This window comes from Bidens hawaiensis, unplaced genomic scaffold (genome assembly GCF_021521415.1).
Source record: "Bidens hawaiensis isolate Kalapana, Puna unplaced genomic scaffold, B.hawaiensis_p1.1 tig00002338_1, whole genome shotgun sequence".
NCBI classification, from domain to species: Eukaryota; Viridiplantae; Streptophyta; class Magnoliopsida; order Asterales; family Asteraceae; genus Bidens; species Bidens hawaiensis.
Window position 1 is genome coordinate 3,082,086 of NW_027491126.1, and position 24,008 is coordinate 3,106,093.

At 35.9% G+C, this 24,008-nt stretch overlaps 3 protein-coding genes across 4 annotated transcripts; 1 reads left to right on the forward strand and 2 right to left on the reverse strand.

Annotated features, from left to right (window-relative positions):
* Nucleotides 1-1,496: 1,496 nt before the first annotated feature.
* Nucleotides 1,497-9,695, forward strand: LOC143618794 (uncharacterized). The gene is made up of 13 exons (XM_077090893.1): nucleotides 1,497-2,767; nucleotides 2,865-3,588; nucleotides 3,672-4,149; nucleotides 4,241-4,377; nucleotides 4,464-7,193; nucleotides 7,267-7,452; nucleotides 7,549-7,749; nucleotides 7,840-8,043; nucleotides 8,117-8,248; nucleotides 8,329-8,658; nucleotides 8,725-9,061; nucleotides 9,153-9,240; nucleotides 9,315-9,695. Exons 1-13 carry the CDS (start codon nucleotides 1,644-1,646, stop codon nucleotides 9,514-9,516), a joined length of 6,873 nt encoding a protein of 2,290 aa, XP_076947008.1. The 5' UTR covers nucleotides 1,497-1,643; the 3' UTR covers nucleotides 9,517-9,695.
* A 615-nt stretch (nucleotides 9,696-10,310) lies between these two features.
* LOC143618795 (lysine-specific demethylase ELF6-like) lies at nucleotides 10,311-14,578 on the reverse strand. 2 transcript variants are annotated; one of them, XM_077090895.1, is made up of 7 exons: nucleotides 14,336-14,578; nucleotides 13,111-14,178; nucleotides 12,931-13,009; nucleotides 12,731-12,798; nucleotides 12,498-12,648; nucleotides 11,863-12,410; nucleotides 10,311-11,777 (listed from the first exon to the last, which is right to left on the reverse strand). In XM_077090895.1, exons 2-7 carry the CDS (start codon nucleotides 14,168-14,170, stop codon nucleotides 10,366-10,368), a joined length of 3,318 nt encoding a protein of 1,105 aa, XP_076947010.1. In that variant the 5' UTR covers nucleotides 14,171-14,178; nucleotides 14,336-14,578; the 3' UTR covers nucleotides 10,311-10,365. The 2 variants fall into 2 exon arrangements, with proteins under 2 accessions (XP_076947010.1, XP_076947009.1); XM_077090894.1 differs by having other exon boundaries at nucleotides 13,111-14,578.
* A 5,704-nt stretch (nucleotides 14,579-20,282) lies between these two features.
* Nucleotides 20,283-23,459, reverse strand: LOC143618806 (adenosine kinase 2-like). Its single transcript, XM_077090906.1, has 11 exons — nucleotides 23,312-23,459; nucleotides 22,236-22,289; nucleotides 22,052-22,130; nucleotides 21,866-21,967; nucleotides 21,710-21,777; nucleotides 21,543-21,619; nucleotides 21,367-21,464; nucleotides 21,209-21,279; nucleotides 21,053-21,119; nucleotides 20,784-20,967; nucleotides 20,283-20,691 (listed from the first exon to the last, which is right to left on the reverse strand). Exons 1-11 carry the CDS (start codon nucleotides 23,398-23,400, stop codon nucleotides 20,549-20,551), a joined length of 1,032 nt encoding a protein of 343 aa, XP_076947021.1. The 5' UTR covers nucleotides 23,401-23,459; the 3' UTR covers nucleotides 20,283-20,548.
* Nucleotides 23,460-24,008: the final 549 nt, after the last annotated feature.

Sequence of the window (24,008 nt, forward strand, 5' to 3'; positions counted from 1 at the left end):
CGTGTCGACTCGCCGCAACTACGCTTGAGTTTTACTGGCCAAATAAAGGTCGTTTTAAATATATTATTGCATCATAAGCTATACGATTTCTTGGATTTAGCTCCGAACCGTAATGAACATAACCGAATGAATTCACATTGACTTACCGTCATAATGCCCGAGTTTTACTGACCGTATAAACTTTGTTCTAAACATGCATTTTTTTGTATTTGTATTTTTAAATATATTAATCTTTTTTATTATAAGCTATACGAGTTCCACTAATAATTTCATTGTATATCACTACTGATACTGATTTGATATGATTTGAACGTTTAATAATGAACCTTTTGTGTTTCATACCGGTACCGTACACCTCTTTAAAATATTGTTAATAAAAAAAATTGTTGCCATTACCAATTTATCTTATTCTTGTTTTTTAATTATGTTATTTTTTGTTATTATAAACTATACGAGTATCATATTGTTTTCTACAATCGATTAATTTTTTTAATTAGTGTGGATATTGTAATTAACTTAACCCATAACAACTGAACCCACATCAATACACTGGAGCCCGTGCAAAAACTAGCTTAGCTTTAGTTGAAAATAATCAATTAGTATTCAGCTACCGTGTTTCTGCTAGAATTTTTTTTAAATGGTGTTTATTAATGAAAAAACCTAATCCGCCATTGTTAATAGCGGATTAGGAGAAATATTTTTTTTTTAAAAACCTAATTCATCATTCTCAATAGCGGATTAGAAAAAAATACTTTTTATTTTTTTGGTTCATCTTCTTCGTATGTAACCTAGTTTGGCTCACAACTCACGAGTCTTGAAGGAACAGCTAAGGACGGCAGCTTTGAACAATGAATGAAGCTTTAATAATTTGAATTGTGTGGACAACAAATGTGAAGGAATCTATCAGCTTTGCATGCATGAGAGATAATGTGTGGACACCATTCATCGGCCTTTCATATTAGCATGTGAACAAACAATCATATTAGCTGTGAACAAAAATTCTGTGTGGACAAACAATCAGCTTTGCATTGCATGTGAACAATGAAGGAAGCTTTATCATATTAGTTGCATGTATATTAGTTGTATGAAGAAATCTATCAGCCTTTCTGTATGACACATATTATCACTTTGGCATGCATTATCACTTTGCCATGTGAAGGACAACAACATTGCTCTGGATCTTTGCATGCATTATCATTTTGGCAGAGCCAGAGGTATGGTATGTATTAAGGTGGTAGCAAACAAAGTTAGGTTAGTTCGGTTAGTGAAATTAGTTTGTTTGTTTGGTTTGTTAACTGGTAACATAAAGAGGTTAAATAACATATCTCCTAGTCCGCTATTCACATTAATAACACAACGCAAGTAATCCACCATTGTGAAATAATTACATTATCTCCTAATCTGCTATTATTGTCTGACTAAACAAAATCCATTTTTTTAACTTTTCTAATTTTTTCATTAATAAACACCATTTTTAAAAAAATTCGTTTCCTCCATAAACCCTCGCCAATCGCCGCCACTATTCCACCGTCGCCAATCGGAAACTAGTTACTACAGGTCTCTTGAACTTAACCTCTGTTTATAATATACTCTCTTTGTTAAACCTTTGAGCTTAAACTCTGTTCATTTCTCTCTCTGCAGCTATGGAACACATCCAACTTATAAACCCTGAGAGCCAACAAAACCCTAATTTCACACCCAAAGTCTCTCACGAAGCCAAATTAAGACAGCTACTACGTAACCTCACCTCAATTGACCTCCAGTTATGCGCAGAAGCATCAAAAGAGTTCATAAACTTACTCAAAACCGATGACGGAGGTGACGTCATACGCCAGTACGTGCTGACGTCACCCAACTGCTCAGAGCTTCTACAGGCGTGGAACTTAAGACAATCTAAACCCGGGTTATCTTACATTATGTCGTTAATTAGTCATATTTTGAGTCATAGAGATGGGGTTTATAAACCGAATGACCCGGGTCGGGTTTCGGTTAGTCGGGTGTTGGATAAGTTTGCTAGGTTGGTTTTGGAAGAGAAGTTGGTAGATGTGTATAAGGAGTTGAATAGTAAGGAGAATAAAGGAAAGAATGCTGCTTTGTTGTTGATGGCTTCGGTTGTGAGACGCGGGTCCGGGTTGGCGGCTGACGTGGCGAAGAGTTTCGATTTTAAGTTGCCGAGTTTCTTGAAGTTGGCGGAGTGTGTTAAGAGGCGGAACGAGGAGAAGATTAAGAGGAAGGTTTCGACGAGGCGGTCGTATGTTCGGTTTGCGATGTCGTTTTTGGAGGTGGGGGATCCGAGGCTGTTACGGTGGGTGTTGCAGCAGAAAGGGATGTTTTCGGGTGTGCTTCGTGGGATTGGGAGTGATGAGGACGAGACAGTGGTGTATGTGTTGTCGACGTTGAGAGATAAGGTGCTTGTTAAGGAGTCTTTGGTGCCTGTGGCGCTTAGGAGTGTTTTGTTCGGGAGTGTTACGTTGGAACAGTTGGTGGATATATCTGGAAGGGGTGATGGAGATGGTGCTGAGGTGGCGAAGAAGGTTTTGTTTATGGTGTGCACCGAACCGGCTAATGGGTTGATGCCGGATCCAAAAGCGTCGTCTTTTCCGTTGAAGGGTAACCCGACGAGACTTTTGGGTGTTATGAAGAAACTTAAGGCTACCGAAATTGAGTTTCATAAGGATTTGCTGTTAGCAATTGTACGTGGAAGGCCGGCTTTTGGTTCTGCTTACCTGGACGAGTTTCCTTACAACCTTGACTATCATACATCATGGTTACATTCATCTTTTACACTATCTGCGTGTGTTTGTATGTGTGCGTGCTATTATTATTCTTGTTGTTGTCGTTGTCTTATGCTGAAGTACTTGCAGGTTTGATGCTGTTTCACTGGCTGCAAACTTGATATCTTCGGTAAATGCAGGTTTATCGTTTGATTTTCTTGATTCAGAGCCAGGGTTACCACCGTCTTTTAACAGCTCTGATGTACAAAGTATAGTTAAGTGCATAGCCCCACGCCCGTTTAATAGAATAGTAATGAATAAAGGATTACTTCACTCAGAGTCTCATATACAACACGGGACATTACAGCTTGTTTTGGAGGCATTGAGTTTATTAGATTCTCTCTTTTCTGCTTTGAGCCAAAGATCCAAATCTAGTAAGCAAATTGGGTGTAAATGGGCGTCTCTGAAGCAAGATATTCAGAATGAAGTGCAATTATTGCTTCCTGATCATCAAGTCTTGTTGTCATTAATTTCTTCTCTGAATAACCGCTACAAGGGTGACGGAAAAACTTTAAAAAGAAAGGCAGATGCTGCTGTTTTAGTTGAATCTAGTTCTAGTAATAAAAAGTTAAAAACAAGAAATTCGAATGTGGATACAGATATTCTTGTTGGTGGTATTGGTTCATTTCCCGACACTGATGGAATAATAATGCAAGAAGAGGATGATGTGATCGAGTCGGATAATCTAAATGATAGTTCTATAGCAATCATAGAACTCTGGAAATCATGTGAAAATAACAACATAAGCATCATTACAGAGGACGAAGACTTGTATTTCTACACTAAATTGCTTGATGCCCTCAAAGTTTATCATGTAAGTTCATAATTCAATTAACGTGTAACGATAAAAAAAAATTTTGTAATGTTTTTTGATATATGTGAATGTTTTTATTGTAGCGGACGATGCCATCTGTCTTAGAAGGTTCATTTGATTTCTTTAAGGTTCTACCTAGCAATGCATTATCATTACCAACTATACTGCAACAATCATTGCTGTCACTGTTAGTTGAACATATTGGTTGGTCATCTAAGCAAGATACTATCACCAGATATCCGCCACTGATGTACAAACATCTAATGCATTTCATTAACTTGGTTGTACATTCACCCGTTAAAGAAATTAAAGATCAAGCTTATGTGCTGGCACAAGCAGCCATGTTAAGCACCGGAGCGTTTGACAGTAATGCAACCGAAATCGGTGCATGGTTTTTATTTCTTCCTGGTTTTACCACCGAGGAGAGGGGAGAAACAGTCCAGAATTTGTCTTCTGCTGTCGTCACCTTTTTCTGTGATGCTGTATCTACAGTTGGAAACAGTTTGTTTCAATATTGGGATATTGTCAGGTCTAAAATACGCCAATTGGGAACCACTAAAGGTTTGGCCTTCTTTTGTTTCATTGGCTGTTTTAAATAGCTTTCACAAATCTTGGTAACTGACTAACTGTTGTATTATCTGTTCTTTGTCAGATGTTTATCCTAGGTTCAGTCCTCTCTTTGTTTGTGTTCTTGAAAAGTGCCTACGGGTGCTCGGTTCTGATTTATCTGATAAATCAATGATATCTACATATGTAAGCAGCACTTTGAGATACCTCTTGCAAACTCAGGTATGTAGGTTTACAGCCGCTTCTGTGTATTTATTCTTTTAATTTTCTTTATGTGTATACAATTAGTCAAATCTGATTTTTTATAGGTAGATGCTGGATTGTTATCTTCTCTTGTATCTGAGAGACTCAAGGATATAAATAGTGATCTTTGTGATTGGAAGCCGTTAAAAAGTTTGTTGCTTTTTTCAAGTAGTATAAGAGATAAAGGCGTTTGCATGCTTTCTTCAATTGATGGTAAAACAGGCCATCATGATGACTCTTTTCTGAAGCCAGCTCCCTTTTATGAGCTATTGCCAGCTGTTATAAGCATTGAAAGCCCGTATTTATCTGAGTCATCAAGACTTCAAGACTTGCTGTTGGATAAGCGGTCGAAAGAGATTTCTGACAATTTTGTTTGCTCTTTCCGCCAAGTGTTTTTCTGGATTTCTCACATACGATCCTCCTACTGTAATGAACCGGTAGAAAAACTTGTACAGAGATCTGAGATCTGTTTTGCTCTCATAAAGAGCATGTTAGCATACACATCAGCCAATCATTATGCACAAGAAATTGCTGAAACCATTTTTTGTCATCCTGCGGTAGTAAGTGCTGTAGAAAGCCCGTTATCTGTTAACAAGGAACTAAGTGTCAACAACATTCTTGACCAACCAACAGATAGTTTTCTTGGTTTAGCACGAGAAGGAGTTCATATAACTGATTATCATATTTTACTAGTACTTGACATATTTTGCAACCAGTTCTCATTTAGCAATGATATGAATAAGGAGGTTGCAAGAGTTTTCAAGTGTCTTCTTCAGAAGTTGGTTCTGATGCTAAAGAGGAGGTTTGATAAGTTCATCGAATCCAAAGATCCACTGCTTCTAATTCCAGCTTTATTCTCTTTTCACACTTTGATTCGATTCATATCCCCTCAAGAACTGCTTGAATTGGTTGATTGGATGTTTTCCAGATTCAGTATTAATGATTCTTCTGTTCTTGAACCTTACAAAGTCTCTGCTTTGTCTGTTGGATTAAACATTGCTGGTTGTGCATTTGATTTTTTGTTGTCTGGCAATCAAGAAGTTGATGTTGCTCTGTTTGAGAAAGTGTATTTTCACGTAGTTAAAATCGCCTCTCGTTATGATATAGTTGTTGCAGATCTTTGCTTGTTGAAAGCTGTTAAGATTGCAAGTGGTCAAAGTCAAACTCTTCTAAATCATATGGCTGTGTCACGTGTAATAGCAACCACACCTATGAGTTTACTTTCAAATTGCTTTCAAAGAGTGAACGTGACTAGGGCTCAAATCTTGTTTCATTTAACCAAATCAAGTCTCCTCCATTTATCTTTCTTTGCGGACCCATTTACGGAGATCGTGAATGTTGGCAAATCTGATGACGATGTAATGGTTTTGCTTTTGCCAACTGCTTTATCATTCTTGAATTTAATCTTTATAAGATATGGTGAGAAGTGTGACACGCATGTTAGAACTGTATCTTCTTTGTATTGGAAAATATTATTCAAAGGGTTCTCTAATTGGAAGACTTTTGTTTCTAGAGATATATTTCAAATAAAAGTTGACAAATCCGTTCCTGAAACGTTAGAAGAGCTTTTTGATTTTTTCAACAACAGTCTTCTTGGAAAGTCACTTGATGTCATGAAGCGTCATCTTGTGTCAAACGGGCCCGCTGTGAAACAAAGCAAACGGTTGAAGTTAGTTGATTCTGTTATTCCATCCGGGACTGATAATCTTTTGGAATGTAAGGCTTCTAAAATTGATCATTATTCCATTGATGAATCTTTGAACCTTATTATGAAGGCAGTCACAAAGGTACTTGTTTGCAAGATGTTGCTATTTTCATCTTCGGAAGTAGTATCTGACAAAGAATACTCAAGAAGTGTAACATTCATAAATTCATTAGTGTCAACATGGCGGTTAATTGTCAAAAAGTTCCCTATAAAGCCAAATTGTCAACCGGAAGTCGAAGGCACAAAAAGTGCATTGTTCAGGCTTTTCGAAAGCTTTATTTCGAAGATTATTGTTGAAGTTATAACAGAGATGCAAAACAACTCTGAAACAAAATCAGATTCTGTAATTAACCTAGAACAACTTGCAAAATCTTGTCTTCTTCACAGATTTGAGGATCCTGCAACACTCAACATGCTTAGAATTGTTTTAACTTTTGAAGAACAAGATAAATTATTGCATATTCAAATTCTTCAGCTGCTGTTATCTCATTCTCAATTTGAACCCACCGTTCAATCTGCCTATAGTTCTTCAAAATCTTTACAATTTGGGATCATTTTTAGACCTATGTCCAGTATTCTAAGATCGCTTACTTTGGTTAAAGTGGACAAACCACACGCATCTGAGTTGTACGATAAGCAATTGGAAATAATTAAATTGCTTGGAGTGCTATGCCATTTCAGGGCTCAGTCGGGTAGTGTCGGTTTTGAAGAAGATTTTGGGATAAACGTTAAAGAATTGTTGTTCTTACTTCTATCTTCTTATGAGGCTACTGTAAGTGAAAAAGACTTGGAGATTTATAAGATCATACAAGAACTTGACAGTATTGATGGGCCGGATTCTAGTTATATTGCTGACATGGATTTTCTGTGGGGAACTGCTGCTACAAGAGTTAGAAAAGTACGCGAGACGGAACGAGATTTTTCTTCTGATGACGTGGATGAATATGAAAACCATAGAAGTCAATTCAGAGAAAACCTTCCAATTGACCCGAGAAAATGTGCAGTTACAGTTCTTCATTTTCCGTATCACAGGCATATGAATTCAGAAGCTTTATCGTCTAACAAGCTTTCAGGCGATAATGCAGGAAATGTGAGTGATAGTTCTTTATATGCTTCTTGTGTTCACCGATGCTTCTTTATAACATCATTGTTGCAATTGCCAGGTATATGATCCGGTTTTCATATTGCGGATGTCATTACACGGGTTGTCAATGAAATACATAGAACCTGTCGAGTATGCAAATTTAGGTCTGCTTGCTGTTGCATTTGTTAGTTTATCCTCGCCTGATGTTGACATCAGAAAGTTAGGATACAAGGTGGTGGAAGTATTGAAGGGGGCATTAGAAGAGGTTGGTTAAGTAATATTTGTCAAGTTCAATTGTCTCAAATATCTGTTTGTTACTTAATAGTTTTGTTAAAGTGATTTATTGTTATTATCTTGTCAGAAAAGTAAAAAGAGGAAAGACGTCAACCGACTTCGGCCATTGTTGACACACGTGCAAAACGGTATATCAGAGAAATGGATGAGAATCCCTTCTGTACATGCTTTATTTGCTGCAGAGGCTTCAGTATTATTATTGGATCCGTCAAATGATAATTACAAATCCATAACTAAAATTCTTTTGCACTCACCTATGAAAACCAAGGTTGATGATACTTTCAATTGTTATCTTCTTTCATCTTATTTAAAGTAATTTTCATTTTCTAACTTATATACCTTTTCAATTATCTTGCAGACGATATCGTTCTTTGATGAATACTTTTGGAGTAATTCAGCTAGTTTTAAATCAGACAGGATATGGATTCTTCGCCTAATGTATTCTGGTTTAAATTTAGAAGACGATGCTCAGGCTTATGTCAGGAGCTCCATTTTAGAAAAACTACTTAGTTTTTATAGTAGTCCTCTCTCGGATAATGAATCAAGGGAGTTAATCCTTCAGGTATCATATTAATTACAGTTTTCTGCTTAATATTATTTTATAAATCTAATACCGATATCGCTCTGTGCCGCAGATTGTGAAGAAATCTATGAAATTTGACAAGACGTCTACATATTTAATCGAACAATGTGGTGTAATATCATGGTTGTCGTCTCTTATTGCAACCTTTAGTGGATGTAAATACCAACTTGCAGTAATTCTAGAGGTAACAAGTAACAACTTTGTTGTTATTATTATTTCATTTTTATTATTACATATATCATCAATTGATTTGCTTTTTTGTAGGTGATAAATAAAGTTGTCACCTCAAGGAACACAAGTCAGTGGTTAGAAGCGCGTTCTGTGGAGCAACTGACACAAATTTCATGTCATTTATATGTGCTGTTAGTTGAAAACTTAGAGCTTGTGAAAGAATGTCACTTGGTTGATTCAGTTTTGGAGTTAATTTCTTCGACGTTAGAAATATCACAAAAACGAGATGTGGTTCAACCACATTTCACCTTTTCGGTTGAAGGTCTATTTGAATTGTCCCAAGCCATTGAAGGAAATTGTAATGCAGAAGTAGGGCTTAAAGTTGTACTAATGAGCACTCCCCAACCAGCATTACTCACCATGGTAATTTGTCATATTATTTCTAGATTAATAATATTATTTTTGTTGAATTCATGTATGGTTTTACAGGACCAAGAAAAGCTTAAAAAGTTTGTGCCTTGGATGGTCTCAGTTGCACTTAAATCTAAAGGAGATGATGAACAAACGAATGAGTCGTTGGTATCAAAGCTTTTAAGGTGGTTGACTGCTTCTGTGGTCGTGGGACTCAAGCATAGTCTTGAAAACGAAACATTGCAGTCTTTTCTTGAAGCAGAATGGTCGGTAAAGCGGGTGGCATCCGGGTCAGAAGAATTATTAGCTACTACTATTTATTATCTTTACCAGTGTCTTGGGAGGAAATGTCAAGTGCTTACATCTGTTGTTAGTTCACTTTGTTTGTTACTCTTTCCTGATTCCTCACACATAGGTATATGCTTATTTTATGACTGTTATTATTTATTATCATTTTTGTTACTTATGTTTTAAAAAGTTTTAAAACTTTTTTCGTGCTGGATCAGACGCGATGCCTGTTGAAGGAAGTAGTTTAACATCTTTGCTATCCAGAATACACTGCCCAACTGAAGCTAATAATAATTTATGGAGATGGTAGCATTCTCACCATTGTAAATATTTAGCTTCGTGTAGTTTAAACTTGTTAACGAATAATTCTCTTAAAACAGGTCATTTGAGGAGCCATGGAAGGATCCTTTAACCAGGAGTTGTTCCGTAGACGAGATTGAAGCATGCCAACGGGTTTTAGTGGTGGTTTTGAAGGTTCTTGGGGAGAAGTCATCACTTTCACACTTTCTTACAGATTTAGATTTAGAAAACACATCTGTTTTCAAATGGGAAAGAACTCTTGCAGAGACTGTAATGTGGTGATGAGAAGAAATTTTTGTGGGCCCTGAAAGGGCAGTTTTGACTTTTGAGTTTTCAACACAACATTCTTTATTTTGTAGTTTGCAAGGAGCCTGATGTTGTGATTGCTTCAATAACATTTTTAGAGAATATTGTAATGTTAAATGAGTTGTGTTTTACGGTTAAACATCACTAGCATATTCATGCGGCCACACATATAACCAAAGGCTTTTTTTAGAGTGTTACATATTAAATGCGCCTCTCCGTTGGTATCTGGTAACCATGTATGTAGGGGTAGAATCGGCAATTTGATAGCAAAAGCGACAAAAAAACCAATATAGAATATTATTTCTAAAGCCACATGATACAACTGATTAACTGATGTTTCAAAATTTAATGTTGGTTCATTAGAACCATATAAACCGATACCCAAAACTCTTAAATAACAAAACAAAGGACAAAAAAACAGATGTGCCAAACACTTTTAAACTTAAAAGCATGTAGTTTTTTTTTTTTTTTAGCTAATTAGATAACACCTATTTCTCTCAGTCTCAATAACAACTAATTACAAGAAAATTAGCTACAAGTTCCAAACCCTAATACAAAGACTGAACCTTATCATTTTCAACATGAATTTATCAGCAGCATATGATACTGTACACAACCAATTCAATAAAACAACACAAAACAAAAGAATCTGAATCTTCAACTACTAAATGCATCAGCTTAACTGAATCCTAATTTACCATTCTACCCCTAACCTTAAACATAAACTCCCAACAAAAGGTTACACTAACACATAATTCTTCAAACCCGCCGCCATATTTTGCAATTGTGGATTTACGAAACTACCCCCGATTAGAACAAGCAATTTCACAACTTTATATGCCCGGTTTTCCTTCTGTGTCGGCTAAAGTCGGAAACAAACCTGAAGGTACGCCCACAACCTTCAACTTTGCATTCATACGGTCTCTCTCCGGTGTGAACCCGTAAATGCTCGGTCCGGGCCCAGGCCCACTTAAATGACATCTTGCAGCCTTTCCAAGTGCATTTTAAAGGCCTGCTATCCTCATGGACCCGTAAATGGAGCACCGCGTATCTGTGTGAACTGAACTTCTTTCCACACCCGTCATGAGGACACTTGTTTTTTCTATGCAAGCTTAGCTCCCTTCCCGTCTTGAAACTCATTTTGCAACCTTCAAGGTCACACTTGTGTGCGTTTTTTTCAGGGTTTTTAACATTGGAACGCTTTGGTTGCTTTGCTGTGACATTGGGAACTTTTGATTTCTTTGCAGGTTTTTCTGAGACCATTTTTGTGCTGGTAAATAATTCTTTACGTCCTCTTGGTCTCAATCCTTCACACGGGCTTTTTATAAAACCATCAAAAGTGGATTTTTCATCTTTTTGCAGTGAGTCCAGTTCTCTCTTCCTTTTACTCCCAGTTGTTGAGCTTGAAACAAGGGTATTGTTGTCACTTTTTGTTACTGTATCATTTGAATCAGTAACGTGTTCATCAGTAGAGGACCCGCCCGTTTTGGCCAATTCAGACCCTTCTTGCATCGAACCATCTTCATCACTACCCTGCTCTACACTATCAGTTTCAGTTACCACAAGACTATTTTCATTTTGCACACCGGTTTCTTCGTTTATATCATTGTTTTCGGTTCCATCTTCCATGGAAGTGTGTGTGTTAGCATCTGTACTAGGTTTTACAAGAGTTGATGAATCACCAGAAAACAAAAGCCCAACCTCATTTGGGTTATTGCTTAAATGGGTTACCGGGTCTTGCGGTTTTGACTTGAAGACTTTTCTTGAATACTGAATTAAACACCTGTCCTTTTTAGGCATTTGAGGTTCAGATAACGTCTCTTTGACCTCCACATCTTTTTCCACAGAAATGGGCTTTGACAATTTCTTGACTGAACGTTTTGACTTTCTTTTTGAGCGGGATTTTGTAGGTTGCCATTTGAAAATCCTTGCACACGAGCCAACATTTGAGACAGGGGTTGTGTCAGCAAACAATGCATCCATAGTCAAAGACAAAGCATGATGTATCTTGTCGGTTGATAATTTAGGACTGAGTTTAACAGAATGGCGAAGATTAACGTTCAATTTGATTGTCCAATCTTCTACAGCTTTATCTTCTTGTTGCTCATTGTCAATTGCAAGATTTACCAGGTCCAAATCATCCCGTGTTGCATCGTCTAGTTGAACCTCGTTATAACTGAATGAGCTACCAATTTGCTCTGCAATGGTTGAAATCTGTACCTTGATTTTCTGAAAATCTACAAAAACATAGTTAAAAGTCAAACTCAGGTCAACAAGTCTCAATCATTGAAGAAAGAGTAAAAACTGAAGTCAAACAATCACCTGAATGGCATATTATAAGCAGTTTTACTCCACCAGTAGAGTCCAACAGCTTTTCAATTTTACTAGCATGCTCTAAACAAAATATCCGGGGTCTTGAATAGCCTTTAGACATATTCCATCCTTTATCCGAGACCGTTGTATTATCATCAACCGCTTTTGCTAACGGTTGTATAACAGACATAAACGGGTAACCAAGGACGCCACAAGCCATGCACGGTAACGTCCCAGAATCAATTTGAAAATCACTCGACATGTCATCATCTTCTATATGAGCAAGTGTCTCGGGATCCAAATAATAATCTTCTTTTTGAATTTGAGCATTTTCAATATCGGTGCCATCAGATTCTTTAATAACAGATGGTGACAGGGCTTCAAGATCCCACAGGACCGCACGGTAAGATGAGTTTCTCTGAAGAATATTACTTAATAGTTTATTTTCCTTCAAAATATCATCTATGAATTCCTTCTTAACCAAAAGCTCACGTTCTTCTTTTTGACGATCTTTCAAACGAGAGCTTCGTACCCCAGGGAGCAATGATCTTGGAACTCTGCCATTTGAGCATTTAAAGAATGTTACACCATTCCCTATGTGTTACATAGATAATAATTATGTTAAATGAATTAATGTAGTCTACCTTGGAATAAATGACATTGTTAGTAGGTAAAGCAATTGTTGATGTGAAAGCATAGGAAGAAAATTCATGGCAGCTCTGCGTACTGCAGCTTCTTTAGCTACCGAAAGCCATTTTAGAGTCCCAAAATTAGCAGCTTCCCCACAATTAAAACCTTATTAAAACATGAAATTATATTTTAGTCAATAATATATACATTATTAAGTATTTAAGTGAAAACTGATACAAAATACTACCATGGCTAAATCCTATGTGGTAAGCCCTTGGAAAAGTCACTACAAATTCACCTGGGTTCTGTACTAACCTGTATATAAAAGAAGAAAAATTCACTATACCTTTCACATTATTACAGTTATAAGGTGACAACTTTGTCCATAAGTAAAAATGAGGTACAAGATATAATAGCATTGATTTTCAACCAAGAATAATAACATACCTGCAACATGGAATACCAGATGCAACAACAACTTCAGGCGATAAAAGAGTAGTCTTTTCTCCCAATAATGTCAGTGCAGCTGTTTTAACAAAATATAGTTTAAATGACACATGCGGGTTCACTATTGCCAATGTAATAATAAAGTATCAAGATACATATAAAGGTAAGAATATCTCATACCTAACCGACCTATGCCACCGCCATAAGCCTTTGAACGAATCACTTCCTCAAATGTAAACGCATAATCCCCAGGGACCGAATACCAAGTTTTAGGAGACCCCATGTGAAGAAAATTTAAGCTGTGAAGCTCATGATCTTCAACATGCCACGCAAACCAACTGAACAACATGCCAATATACACCATTGGAGAAGTGACACCCGGAATATCATCTGGCATGAAACGTGTAAGCGATCCAGGTGACCGTGCAATCACTTGTAAACTCCATGGACAGTTAGAAAGCTTCCATCCAGATGTCCCTTCAACGTCACCAACACTCTCTGACAAATTATCACCATCTTTCTTTAACACATCTACTGAAGAACTTACAGATTCACCTTTCTGATTATCACACTTGTCGGTTTTATTCCTTTCATCATCTATTTGTTCTTTATTATCCGAACAATCTTTATTGTATCTACCAAACCCCTTTCTCCTCCTCCTATGCTTACGCAAAAACCTACACGGGCCCACCGGTTCACCAAACCCCGACCCTGGAACATCATTCGCATACTCAACATAAATCGGTTTCTCACACGCCGCCTTCCAAAACATCGACTCCGCAACCAACGGAGACACCTCCTTAACCACACCCAACTGGTTCCTCGCAAACGTTTTCGACTTCGATTCAAACTGATCCAACGTGTAAATCTCCCCACTCTGCCACACTTGCTTATTAACATCTTGACCCGACCCCTTACTAAACCCCAACTCCTGATGCCTCGTCGTAAAAACCGCCCGAACCTCCCCATCACTCACCGCACTATTCCGTTTCACGTCATTCATATCCACATCACTCCCCAACTCCGGGCTCTTCGAGAGCGACTTGTTTAAATTACTAACAACATACTTTTTCGTCGGTTTCGGTAAGGGTGGGATAACTTTACATATACCGAATTTACTCGCTTCCTTTTCGATTTTGGATATATAAGCTATCGGATCGGCAAACTCGGTATCGGTCGGGTAATACACAGGTGCTAATGGCAAGTCCTTGAGCCAATTAGGCACTTCCACGTCCCTCATTACAACCACTAACTATCACAATCAACAATTAACAACAATTCACAAGCATTGAGAATACAATAACTAGTTAGGAATAGTGAATTGGCATTGAAACCCTAGAATTTGGGGTTACTGTAAAATTAGGGCAAAATTGATGAAACTGAAGAGGCGTATGAGGAATAGAACCTGTGAGATGTGAAGTCGTTGACTGGCGATGTGAAGCCGTTGACCGCCGGAGCTCCGGTGAGAGAGAATGAGAGAAGTGGGTTATCGTGCACTTTGCCTCTTTTATTTATGTTAATAATAATAATAACTGACACGGGACATCTGGCGTATGTTAGAATGATGTGTAACGATATATCTTAAGGTGCGCCAAATGTTTCCAGATTTGTTCATTTTGCAATTGTGTTCGTTATCTCCTCAAAAAGATAAAGAAAGCAACGTAAATCAGTTTTCTATTTTTTTAAATTAAAAACAAATTGACAAAAACATTTTTTTTTTGCTCGAAATTGCTTTATCTTGTTTTTTTTAGGGAAATTCGATTTTAATAATCCAAAATATGGATAGGTGATTGATAATACCGTGTGTAGCGGATAACGTCCTATGAGGGTGTTGTACGTCAAATGGTGTCACGGCCATATAAGGGTATTATACACAAAATGTGTATATTGGATAACCTCTTCCAATCATTACTTCATTATTATTTTATTATTATATTTTTATTAAAAATAAAACTTAAAAACACTTTCACCAATCATTCCCCACCCAATAATCACGCCACCATCAAACATCACTGGCGTTGTGCCGTTGTGTGGGAAGCGCCCCCCACATCGAAACCCTCCAAGGCGCCTGGGGAGGGGGTGTTGGGTGGGGAAGGTGCCCTGCTACGCATGTTCTAATAAGTTGTATTGGTAGTTTGACTAATCGGACTTCTAACGTTACCTTTCGTTCCGAGGGCATATAAACTCTGACTAAGAAGTAACTTTGTTTGCGCTAATGAACAATTGGCTGATTTCATTCTTATTTAGAATGTTTTAAACTGTTTTGAAACGATATACATTATTAGCGAAAGTAAAAGTTACGAGTGTTATTGATAAAGTTGTAAAATATAATAGAGTTAATTGCCATTTTCGTCCCTGTGGTTTGCTACTTTCGCCACTTCAGTCCAAAATTTGTATTTTTGTCAATTTAGTCCTCATAGTTTTAAATATTAGCCAATTACGTCCTATCCGTCTAACGGCATCCAGCTATGCCGTTAGTTTAAGGGTATTTTTGTCTTTCTTCTTTTTATTTTGAGTTATTGGTCATTTTCGTCCCTGTGGTTTGATACTTTTGCCAATTCAGTCCAAAGTTTGAAATTTTGTCAATTTAAGTCAGTTTTTTTTTCTATAACCCTAGAGAGCATTATCCAAGCCCAAAACAAGTCTGCATTTACTCTGTCGACAACATTAATCATACCCCTCCTCTCATATTTAGATTCTATACGGTTCTTAAACTCTCCCTCATGGTGGAATTCAATGGTAAAGTGGTCAAAGCAATTCCGTGAAACCGAATTGTACGGAAAAAACTAAAAATTGTTTCTTTGATGAATGCATAATATTTAGGGTTTAGAGATTAACATATCATAACGAAAATCTGGGTTGTAATCAACTATTATACATTAATCAACAAAACAATTTTTAGTTTTTTCTGTATAATTCGGTTTAAGGGAATTACCTTGACCACTTTACCATTGAATTCCACAATGAAGAAGATTTTAGGAAATGTATAGAAACTAAATATAAGGTGGGGGGTATGATTACTGTTGTTAACAGAGTAAATGCATACCAGTATTTGAGGTTGCTCGATGGTTTTGGGCTTGAATTATGCTCTTCAGGGTTATAAACAAAAAAAATAAAAAATAAAAAAAACTGAATTAAACTGAACATTAACTTGATAAATTTTCTAACTTTGGACTGAATTGGCAAAATATCAAACCACAGGGACTAAAATGACCATTAACTCAAAATTAAAAGGAGAAAGACAAAAATACCCTTAAACTAACGGCATAGCTGGATGCCGTTAGACAGATAGGACGTAATTGGCTAATATTTAAAACTATGAGGACTAAATTGACAAAATTAAAAATTTTGGACTGAAGTGGCGAAAGTAGCAAACCACAGGGACGAAAATGGCCATTAACTCAATATAATATTATTATAGTTTGGTTATAAACTCCACATTCCTTGTTACTAAAATAGCCTTGGATGTTTTATCATGATAATACTTCTCTTATATCTAAACAAAATTTCTACTTAAATTTAGGGTATGTTCGGCAAAACTAGCTGGTAGCTGTGGCTAGAAGCTGCTAGCTGGTGGCTGGAAGCTGGTAGCTGGAAGCTGTAACTGGTAGCTGTTAGCTGTAACTTTTTATAAATATTTAGGTGTTTGGCAGAGTAGCTGGAGCTTTTAATATAACTAGTTGGGTGCTCGCGTGGTGCACCATTCTAATTCTAAACCTATTTTGACTTGACCATTTCGACTCAAAACTGTACCAACACGAACCGAACTAAATTAGCCATTTTTGCATCGACTCGTTCCGGCCCTAATTTGGTCTTACACATGACATGGGCTTGCCCGACTCGACTATCGCTGATCCTAACAATTAATCACATAATATGCTAATTTTTTTTAAGTAAAAGAAGTACAACAATATGATACTCAAATTAAAGATAATAAAATGCGCGTTTTTATGATGCAATTTGTTTAAAGAAATATTAACATGTGAAAAAGTTATGGCCTTTTAAAAAGTCATAGGGGTAGTTTGTTTTGAATAAGGGTTAAATATGAAATTATTATATAAATTAACAAAAAGTGATAAAAGTTTAAGTACCAAATTTGTAAAAACTCGGTTTTTCCAATCAAGACTTCTATCCGTAACCCGACCCATTTTGATGTTCAGGAAATTTTATCACGTTTATCGATTTATTTATGTTTATATTATTGATCTCAATTATTTATATATTATATATATTTTAAAACTTTCAATATATGGCAATTATAGCCTAAACTTAAAGTTTTACCCAATTGTGTTTCCACCTTCAAACAAAAGGGACCTAATTGCAAAACTGAAATATAATTATATTAGAATACTTAACCCCCACCCAAACCCATTCAGTTGGACCCAAACCCGCAATCCGTAAACCCATTTTGATTTCGTGATCCTTAATCCTCGGATTTTATTTTGGAATTGATCTTCAATTCGTCAATTACTTGTATTACGCATTACACCGACTGATCTAATTAAGTAAACATAATCAAATATTTAACGAATTGATTTATATTAACGAACCCGTCATTTAACAATTATGATATACGACCTGCAGATTATAATAATGCAATTAAAATCCTCTGTAGCACCCTCTCAACCTCGCAACCAAAACCCCTCTACTGAATTATGTTACAACGACCATCAGATGGGTGTTCTTGAGCCATTTATGGTCGTCAGTCCCCTTAGCGCCGTTCGCGATCAATTACAACTCGTTTAAGGTAATTAATTGTTGTAGTGATTTCGTCTGTATTCATTAATCATTAACCCTAATGTTAATTAAACCAAAACGTAACATATTGATCGATTTAGAAATCTGGGGTTTGTAACGATTTGGGGATAATCGCTGTTACAAATATATTAATTTGTTTTCATTCTTAAACATTATCAGTTTAGTACAGTTGGTTTAGTGGGTATGTTGGACGCGGCTTTTATAATATATTTTTTTGTTGTGATCTTAATTAATGGTTTCTTAATTTATAAATTTATTTATAATAAATACTAGGGATAAAATAAATGATATTTTTATCAAAACCAACACCTTAAGATTTATATTTATTGTCAAATTTCATTAAAAGCTTTCGTTTACGTGTATATATACGCATGTATTATAAGTACATTTTAACAATAACAAATCATCGTTATTTAATTAAAACCCGACATCATTACTGGTGCTTTGTAGTAGTTGAACACCTCTATAAATTTGTTTATATTAATTGTATATATAAGTTGTAACTATCTTAAACGTATTAATTATATTTACATGTGTAAAACAAAATTGGATTTTTGTTAAATATTTCAATATATATATTGTATGATAAATATATATTTTAACGTTGGTATAAAAGTATTTGATATATTACGAGTTATAATTATTAATATAATTACAATATTTATTTAAACATTTATGTATTTAACATGTATATAAGTATATCATATCTCACGTCTTATTTATAAATTGTATATTACTAGTATTTATATATTTAAGTTAATGATCTTGCAAATTCATGATAACTAAAAATATTGATTTAATAATAACGATAGAAATCCATCGATCAATCAATAATCATTCTAATTACAACATAACTCAAATCTCATCCAAATCTTAATTCATTAAATCAAGTCTATCTTTTATGTTTAATATATATTGTATCATTATTTAAATAGGACTCCTTGTCGGTGAATCCCGAAGGGTTTATCTTTCTCACATCATCATTCTAATATCGTTCTCTTATCAGGTGAGTAATCACTCCCATATTTTACTTGTTTTCAAATGTTTTGGGGACACTTGCTTACCATTTATCATATTATTTATCTTATTATTTCTGCAAACTGTGATCTGTGTGTTGTGTATCAATTAAATGATTGCATGTTACTTGCTATTTGCTTACTTGCTTACTTGAATCGCATTCGGAGAGATCCAACATAATCTCATTATAGTATGATCATACGACCGTCGTAGTGGCCGGAGCCCGATCGCATTGGCAATGGTTTCACCGACACCTCATTTTTTTTGGTAACCAATGCTCATTCGCATGGCAACGGTTTAGCCCTTTATTTATGATTGATTGTTTATGTATGTGCTATGGTTTAATTGTTTATGCTCACAGATAACAGTTTTGCCTATTTTTATTCACTTATATCATTATATATTATTACCATTTTTGTTTGTGTCAAAACTGGTGATCTACTCACTCAACATGTGTTGTTGACAAACATATATTTTGTACGCATTTGCAGGTTATAGATTTGGATTGCTTATCGAACTGAAGCCTTTAGGATAAAACATATACAAGAATAGTTGGTTTTGTATTTATAATTTTCTTTATTTTTGTTGTATATGAATGTTGTTTGATAATAAATAAATTAATTAGATATTGTCGCTTTATAATTTTATGATAGTAACCTTGTGAGCTGTGACAATCAGTTTTGACACGAATGATTATTTGAATATGGTTTGAACTTATGTTTATTTGAATTGAGTCATAACACGAATGATTAGTGTTGTGACGGATAATCATATGATCATGAGAGGGAAGTCACCTAGAACGATAAAGACGAAATGGTATTATAAATGTCCATATGAATGCCAAAGCGTGCCTGGGAAGGAAGTCGGTTAATTTAAATAGTTATGATATATCAGGCAACCTGAGTTGCAGCTTGATTAGTTAAGAAAAAGGGAGATGCGTCATCATGGACTTCATGATCAAGCGATCTTGGACAGCTATAACTCATGAACCCTACATGTTGATGCAGAGCTGAGAATGAAAGAAGGTATAAGTGGTGACTTAAGGAGTTCTCCAACAACTTATGCAATGGATGTACTCGAGGATTACAAGAAGGTAAAAAATAGAACATTTATAAAGGATTTCGGTTGTCAATTATGGCGAACTCAAGTTCTACTCGTTTATGGTTGTTGTGATAGGGCCATGCATTCTACCATAAATTTGGAAAGGTAAAAATAGAACATTTAATTATGATTTCGGATGACGAACTCAGGTTCAACTCGGTTAAAGCTGTTGTGATAGGCCATTGCATCTAGCATTGCTACTTGCTAGAAATTAGTTTGCCTCTCTATTGGCCCTGCAACTCACAGCACAAGCGGTGCATTCAAGGTAGCAAAGGTGATTATGCAGGCAGGTTGTGGGAAGAGGGTTAAGATGTGACCTACAGTGGATTGGTGGTCATGTGCAATCGTTATTGACTCATGGTGGTGCAATTACAAGGGCTGTAGCTACGAACTCCTGATCGTTTACTGTAGCACAATGGTGTACAAAACAGATGCATTCAAAAAGATTTGGTAGAAACTTATCACATTGTAATCTTGTTAACACAAAATTTATTAATCAATGTAAAGAAGACTAAAACCCACATAACTTGGACCTCAAAAACATACAGCAATTGAAATCAAACTGACACAAATGTATAGAAAACCTCAACTTTCGCCAGCTAATTTGGTTTGGGAGGCTAATAACAATGCAAAAATAGCACAACAATATTGATAGTGAACCAGTAGAGAAAGTGGCACAAGAAAATTTGGTTCAACCACATTCAACTGGAACATAAACTCTCAAACTTTGAAATCATCAAATCTATTTAAACTCTGGCTTCGCTGGGTAGGTGCAGCCTGGTCTTTGGATGATCACGTTGGATGCATAGCACCCGGCTCTCACACATTCCTCAATCGGCTTCTCAAGAACCAACTGTGACAAAAACCCTCCAACAAATGCATCACCTGAAATACAAATTATACATATATAAAATGAATATATTTATTTTCTATTTTCTCATGAAAACGTTCGATGAATATTATAAATTTGTACAAACCTGCTCCGTTGGTGTCAACAAGTTTCTCTTTTGGCAAGTAGATGACAGGATATGTTGTGACCTTCCCGTCCTGAGCAACCACAACAGGGTCAGCACCCTGAGTGATCACGGTGATTCTTTTGTGGGTCCCGGATGCCTTTGGCAATTGAGAGATCTTAACTGCAATCTCCTCCACATTATCAGTCTGCAAAACGAAAAAATGTATTTATATAAATGTCTTTAATTGTATATATTTAACTACACATCATGTTCAAACAAACTGTTCTTACCTCCCAACCATGAACCTTTGAGAAGGTTCTTGCTTCGGTTTCATTTCCAAAAACATAATCCACATACCTGCATTATTAATTAATACAAAATGAATAACAAGTTTCCAAAGGGTGACAATAAAACATAGTAAAGCAACCGTAACAGAATTTACTCACGCTAAGGCCTTCTCTTGAACATCCTTAAAGAATTCACAGATGAATGGTGCAGATAGGTTCATTGTGAAAACCTGAAGTCAAAAAGATTATAAGAAACCTAGGAAACAAACATGAACAAAGAATTCGGTTGAGGGTTTAATAACTTCATAACTAACTACCTTGTTGGTTGCAGCAGCATGCTCAGCTACAAGCTGGATTGAATCCGGAGACACAGTAAGGAAAAATCCAGCAATATAGAAGTACTTAGCCTTCTCAACTGTTAAAAACAGTTAATCTTAGCAAGTTGAACAATGCACGGACACACAATAATCTTTAAAAACATAAGAATAAGTACCAAGTGCCCAGTTCTCTGGACGCTTCAAGTGCTCTGACTTGTAGCAGTTAGCAGCAGAAAGGTTGGCAATAAGTGACCTGGCAAGAAGCAAGAAAATATTAGTTTCATAAATAATCTTTATCTGTGTTCGCCTTTCAATATATTTACACATAATGAGATTTACTAACCTCTCACCACCAACAACACAAACAGCACATGTACCAGTTGGTGCAGTTTCATCCTCATAATAGCGGACCTATAAACAGCAACATAATTTCAACTATCAAGTAATTATTTTTCGAAAACATAATTCCAAATGAAAGAAAAAAAAAGATGATACGTACATTAACACCATCTTTACGCGAGTTCTTTGCCATCTCCTCCCCATACTTGTCCTTTCCAACACAACCTATGTAACTTGTTGCACCAGGGATTTGAAGCAACCACTAAAGACCAACAAATAAGGGAATAAATTAGCTTTGTCACATACATAATAGTTCAATAAAACAACCAACCAGTCAGTTACTTACCTGGGCAACTCGTATAGAGTTCTGAGTAGCACCTCCAGCAATGTACTCTACAGTGTATTTAGAAGCCATTTCATCATACCTGACAAATAGCCAGACCAAAATAAGATCACCAAAATCCCAATAAATTCTATAATGAAATAAGATAACGTTGCCAATGTGAAGAATTGAGGTAAAGAACACTTACATAGGCAAATGCTTTTCTTCAGCAAGGATAGCATTGTTCAACTTGACATCATATCTAAAATTTCAAACAAAGACAAATTAGAAAAAAATGAAAACTTTATTCCTCAAACGATGAAAAAGATTAACATCCATTCCAGATAGATTATCTTTCTTAAGCATAATAATAGATGTAACATCAACTCCAGTAAACTCCTAAACTTAAATCGATGCAAGCTCAAAATACCGTTATGACAAATAACAAAAAAGGTGCACGTATTAGGTTATTAACCACCATAGCCTGATTCACATTGGTATCAACCATGGTAGTGCGTTATATCAGCTAAATATTTTTGTAACTTTTATAAAATTATATTCCTCAAATGATAAAAAAGACTAACAACCATATAGATTACCCTTCGTATGCATAATAAAAGATGGTAACATTAGCTTAAGTTAACTCCTAAAGTTAAATCAATGCAAGCTTAAAATACCTCTTAAGAGTTAAGACCAACAACCAAAAAGGTGCGCAACTGCATATTAAGTTATTAATCATTGCAGTCTGATTCACATTGGGATCAGGCAAACAGAAGGACTATATTAATATTAGCCATTATTAGAGTGAGCCCACAGGCCCACCTTAGGTTTTGCCAAAATATCTATATTTGTATGACAGCATTAAAAAATAAACAATCAATCCAGTATTTACCATTATCTAACACACAGATTATAAATAAATAAAATCAAGTAGTCAGTATCCAAACTTGTATCATACAGTTGGTAGTTGGTAGACATATCATATATGAAATCTAATCTAATAGGCTAATAGCAACGCAATCAATCCAAAATAAGGTTAATTGAGCTACCTAAACTTGAATTGAGCTAGTTGTAATTGGGTACAATACATTCTTAAGCAATTAATAATTAACAAACCCTAGATCTAAAACCCCAAATATGAAATGACATTCGATCTGATGGTAAAACAGACATAGGAGCAGAATTAAAGGTGGATCAGAACGAAATGAAGTCAGATCCGAACAATTACAATGTTATTATTAGAGTAGTAAATATAAAGCATCAGAATGAGGGTTTAGGGTTTACTTGTTGAGGAAGTCTTCGTCAACAACGGCTGAAATGTCGAGAAGAGGGTTTCCCATGCCCAACAAGATTCCATCGTAATTAGCTGCCATTGTAATTGTAGAAGCAGCAGCAGCTAAAGGCCAAAGGGTGTACGTATATATGTAAAGATCTGAGGAGCAAAGGCGAAGAAAGGACGAAGGATGTGATGGGGTTTTATAGTGGAAGTAAAGGGTGTGGGTTGGGGGCCTCAGTGTCGTTGCTTTGCCACATCAGTTTCAAGGGGTGTCGAAACCATTAACGGGAGTCGAGGGGGGAGGGCCGAGTGTTGAACGGTATGATAAATAGCAAGGCCGGCCCATGGCAGGGTGGTCGACGGCCACAGGCCCAACACCCTGTTAGGCCCAGAGTTTTTTTTTTTAATATTTTTATTTATTAAAATAATATGTCTATTTAATGTTTAAACTTAATTGCATGACTACTAGCTTGGTCTAGTGGCAAATGGATATTACTTTTAACCAAAAGATTATGGGTTCAAGTATTATTTGAGACATGTTTAGTCATATTTTTATACAAAAATATTTTATACAACCCAAATTATAACCAAGTAAACCTATATAAAAATTTAACTGTTTAAACCAACAAAATACTCCTTTTAAATTTAGGCCCAAAAAAAATGCGAAATCATAGTATTCATTCTTATGAAAATAGTAACAAAGAG

What these genes read in the sequence shown, in the direction of transcription:
- LOC143618794 (XM_077090893.1), top strand. Translation starts at nt 1,644, where the DNA reads ATGGAACACATCCAACTTATAAACCCTGAGAGCCAACAAAACCCTAAT. An exon ending in CCAATTGGGAACCACTAAAG is followed by an intron (nt 4,150 to 4,240) that starts GTTTGGCCTTCT and finishes GTTCTTTGTCAG; the next exon opens with ATGTTTATCCTAGGTTCAGT. An exon ending in TGAAGGGGGCATTAGAAGAG is followed by an intron (nt 7,453 to 7,548) that starts GTTGGTTAAGTA and finishes TTATCTTGTCAG; the next exon opens with AAAAGTAAAAAGAGGAAAGA.
- LOC143618795 (XM_077090895.1), bottom strand. Translation starts at nt 14,170, where the DNA reads ATGAGGGACGTGGAAGTGCCTAATTGGCTCAAGGACTTGCCATTAGCA. An exon ending in CGGTGGCATAGGTCGGTTAG is followed by an intron (nt 13,010 to 13,110) that starts GTATGAGATATT and finishes TTGTTAAAACAG; the next exon opens with CTGCACTGACATTATTGGGA. An exon ending in TCTGGTATTCCATGTTGCAG is followed by an intron (nt 12,799 to 12,930) that starts GTATGTTATTAT and finishes TTTTATATACAG; the next exon opens with GTTAGTACAGAACCCAGGTG.
- LOC143618806 (XM_077090906.1), bottom strand. Translation starts at nt 23,400, where the DNA reads ATGGCAGCTAATTACGATGGAATCTTGTTGGGCATGGGAAACCCTCTT. An exon ending in GAAGAAAAGCATTTGCCTAT is followed by an intron (nt 22,131 to 22,235) that starts GTAAGTGTTCTT and finishes GCTATTTGTCAG; the next exon opens with GTATGATGAAATGGCTTCTA. An exon ending in GTTCAAGAGAAGGCCTTAGC is followed by an intron (nt 21,120 to 21,208) that starts GTGAGTAAATTC and finishes TTAATAATGCAG; the next exon opens with GTATGTGGATTATGTTTTTG.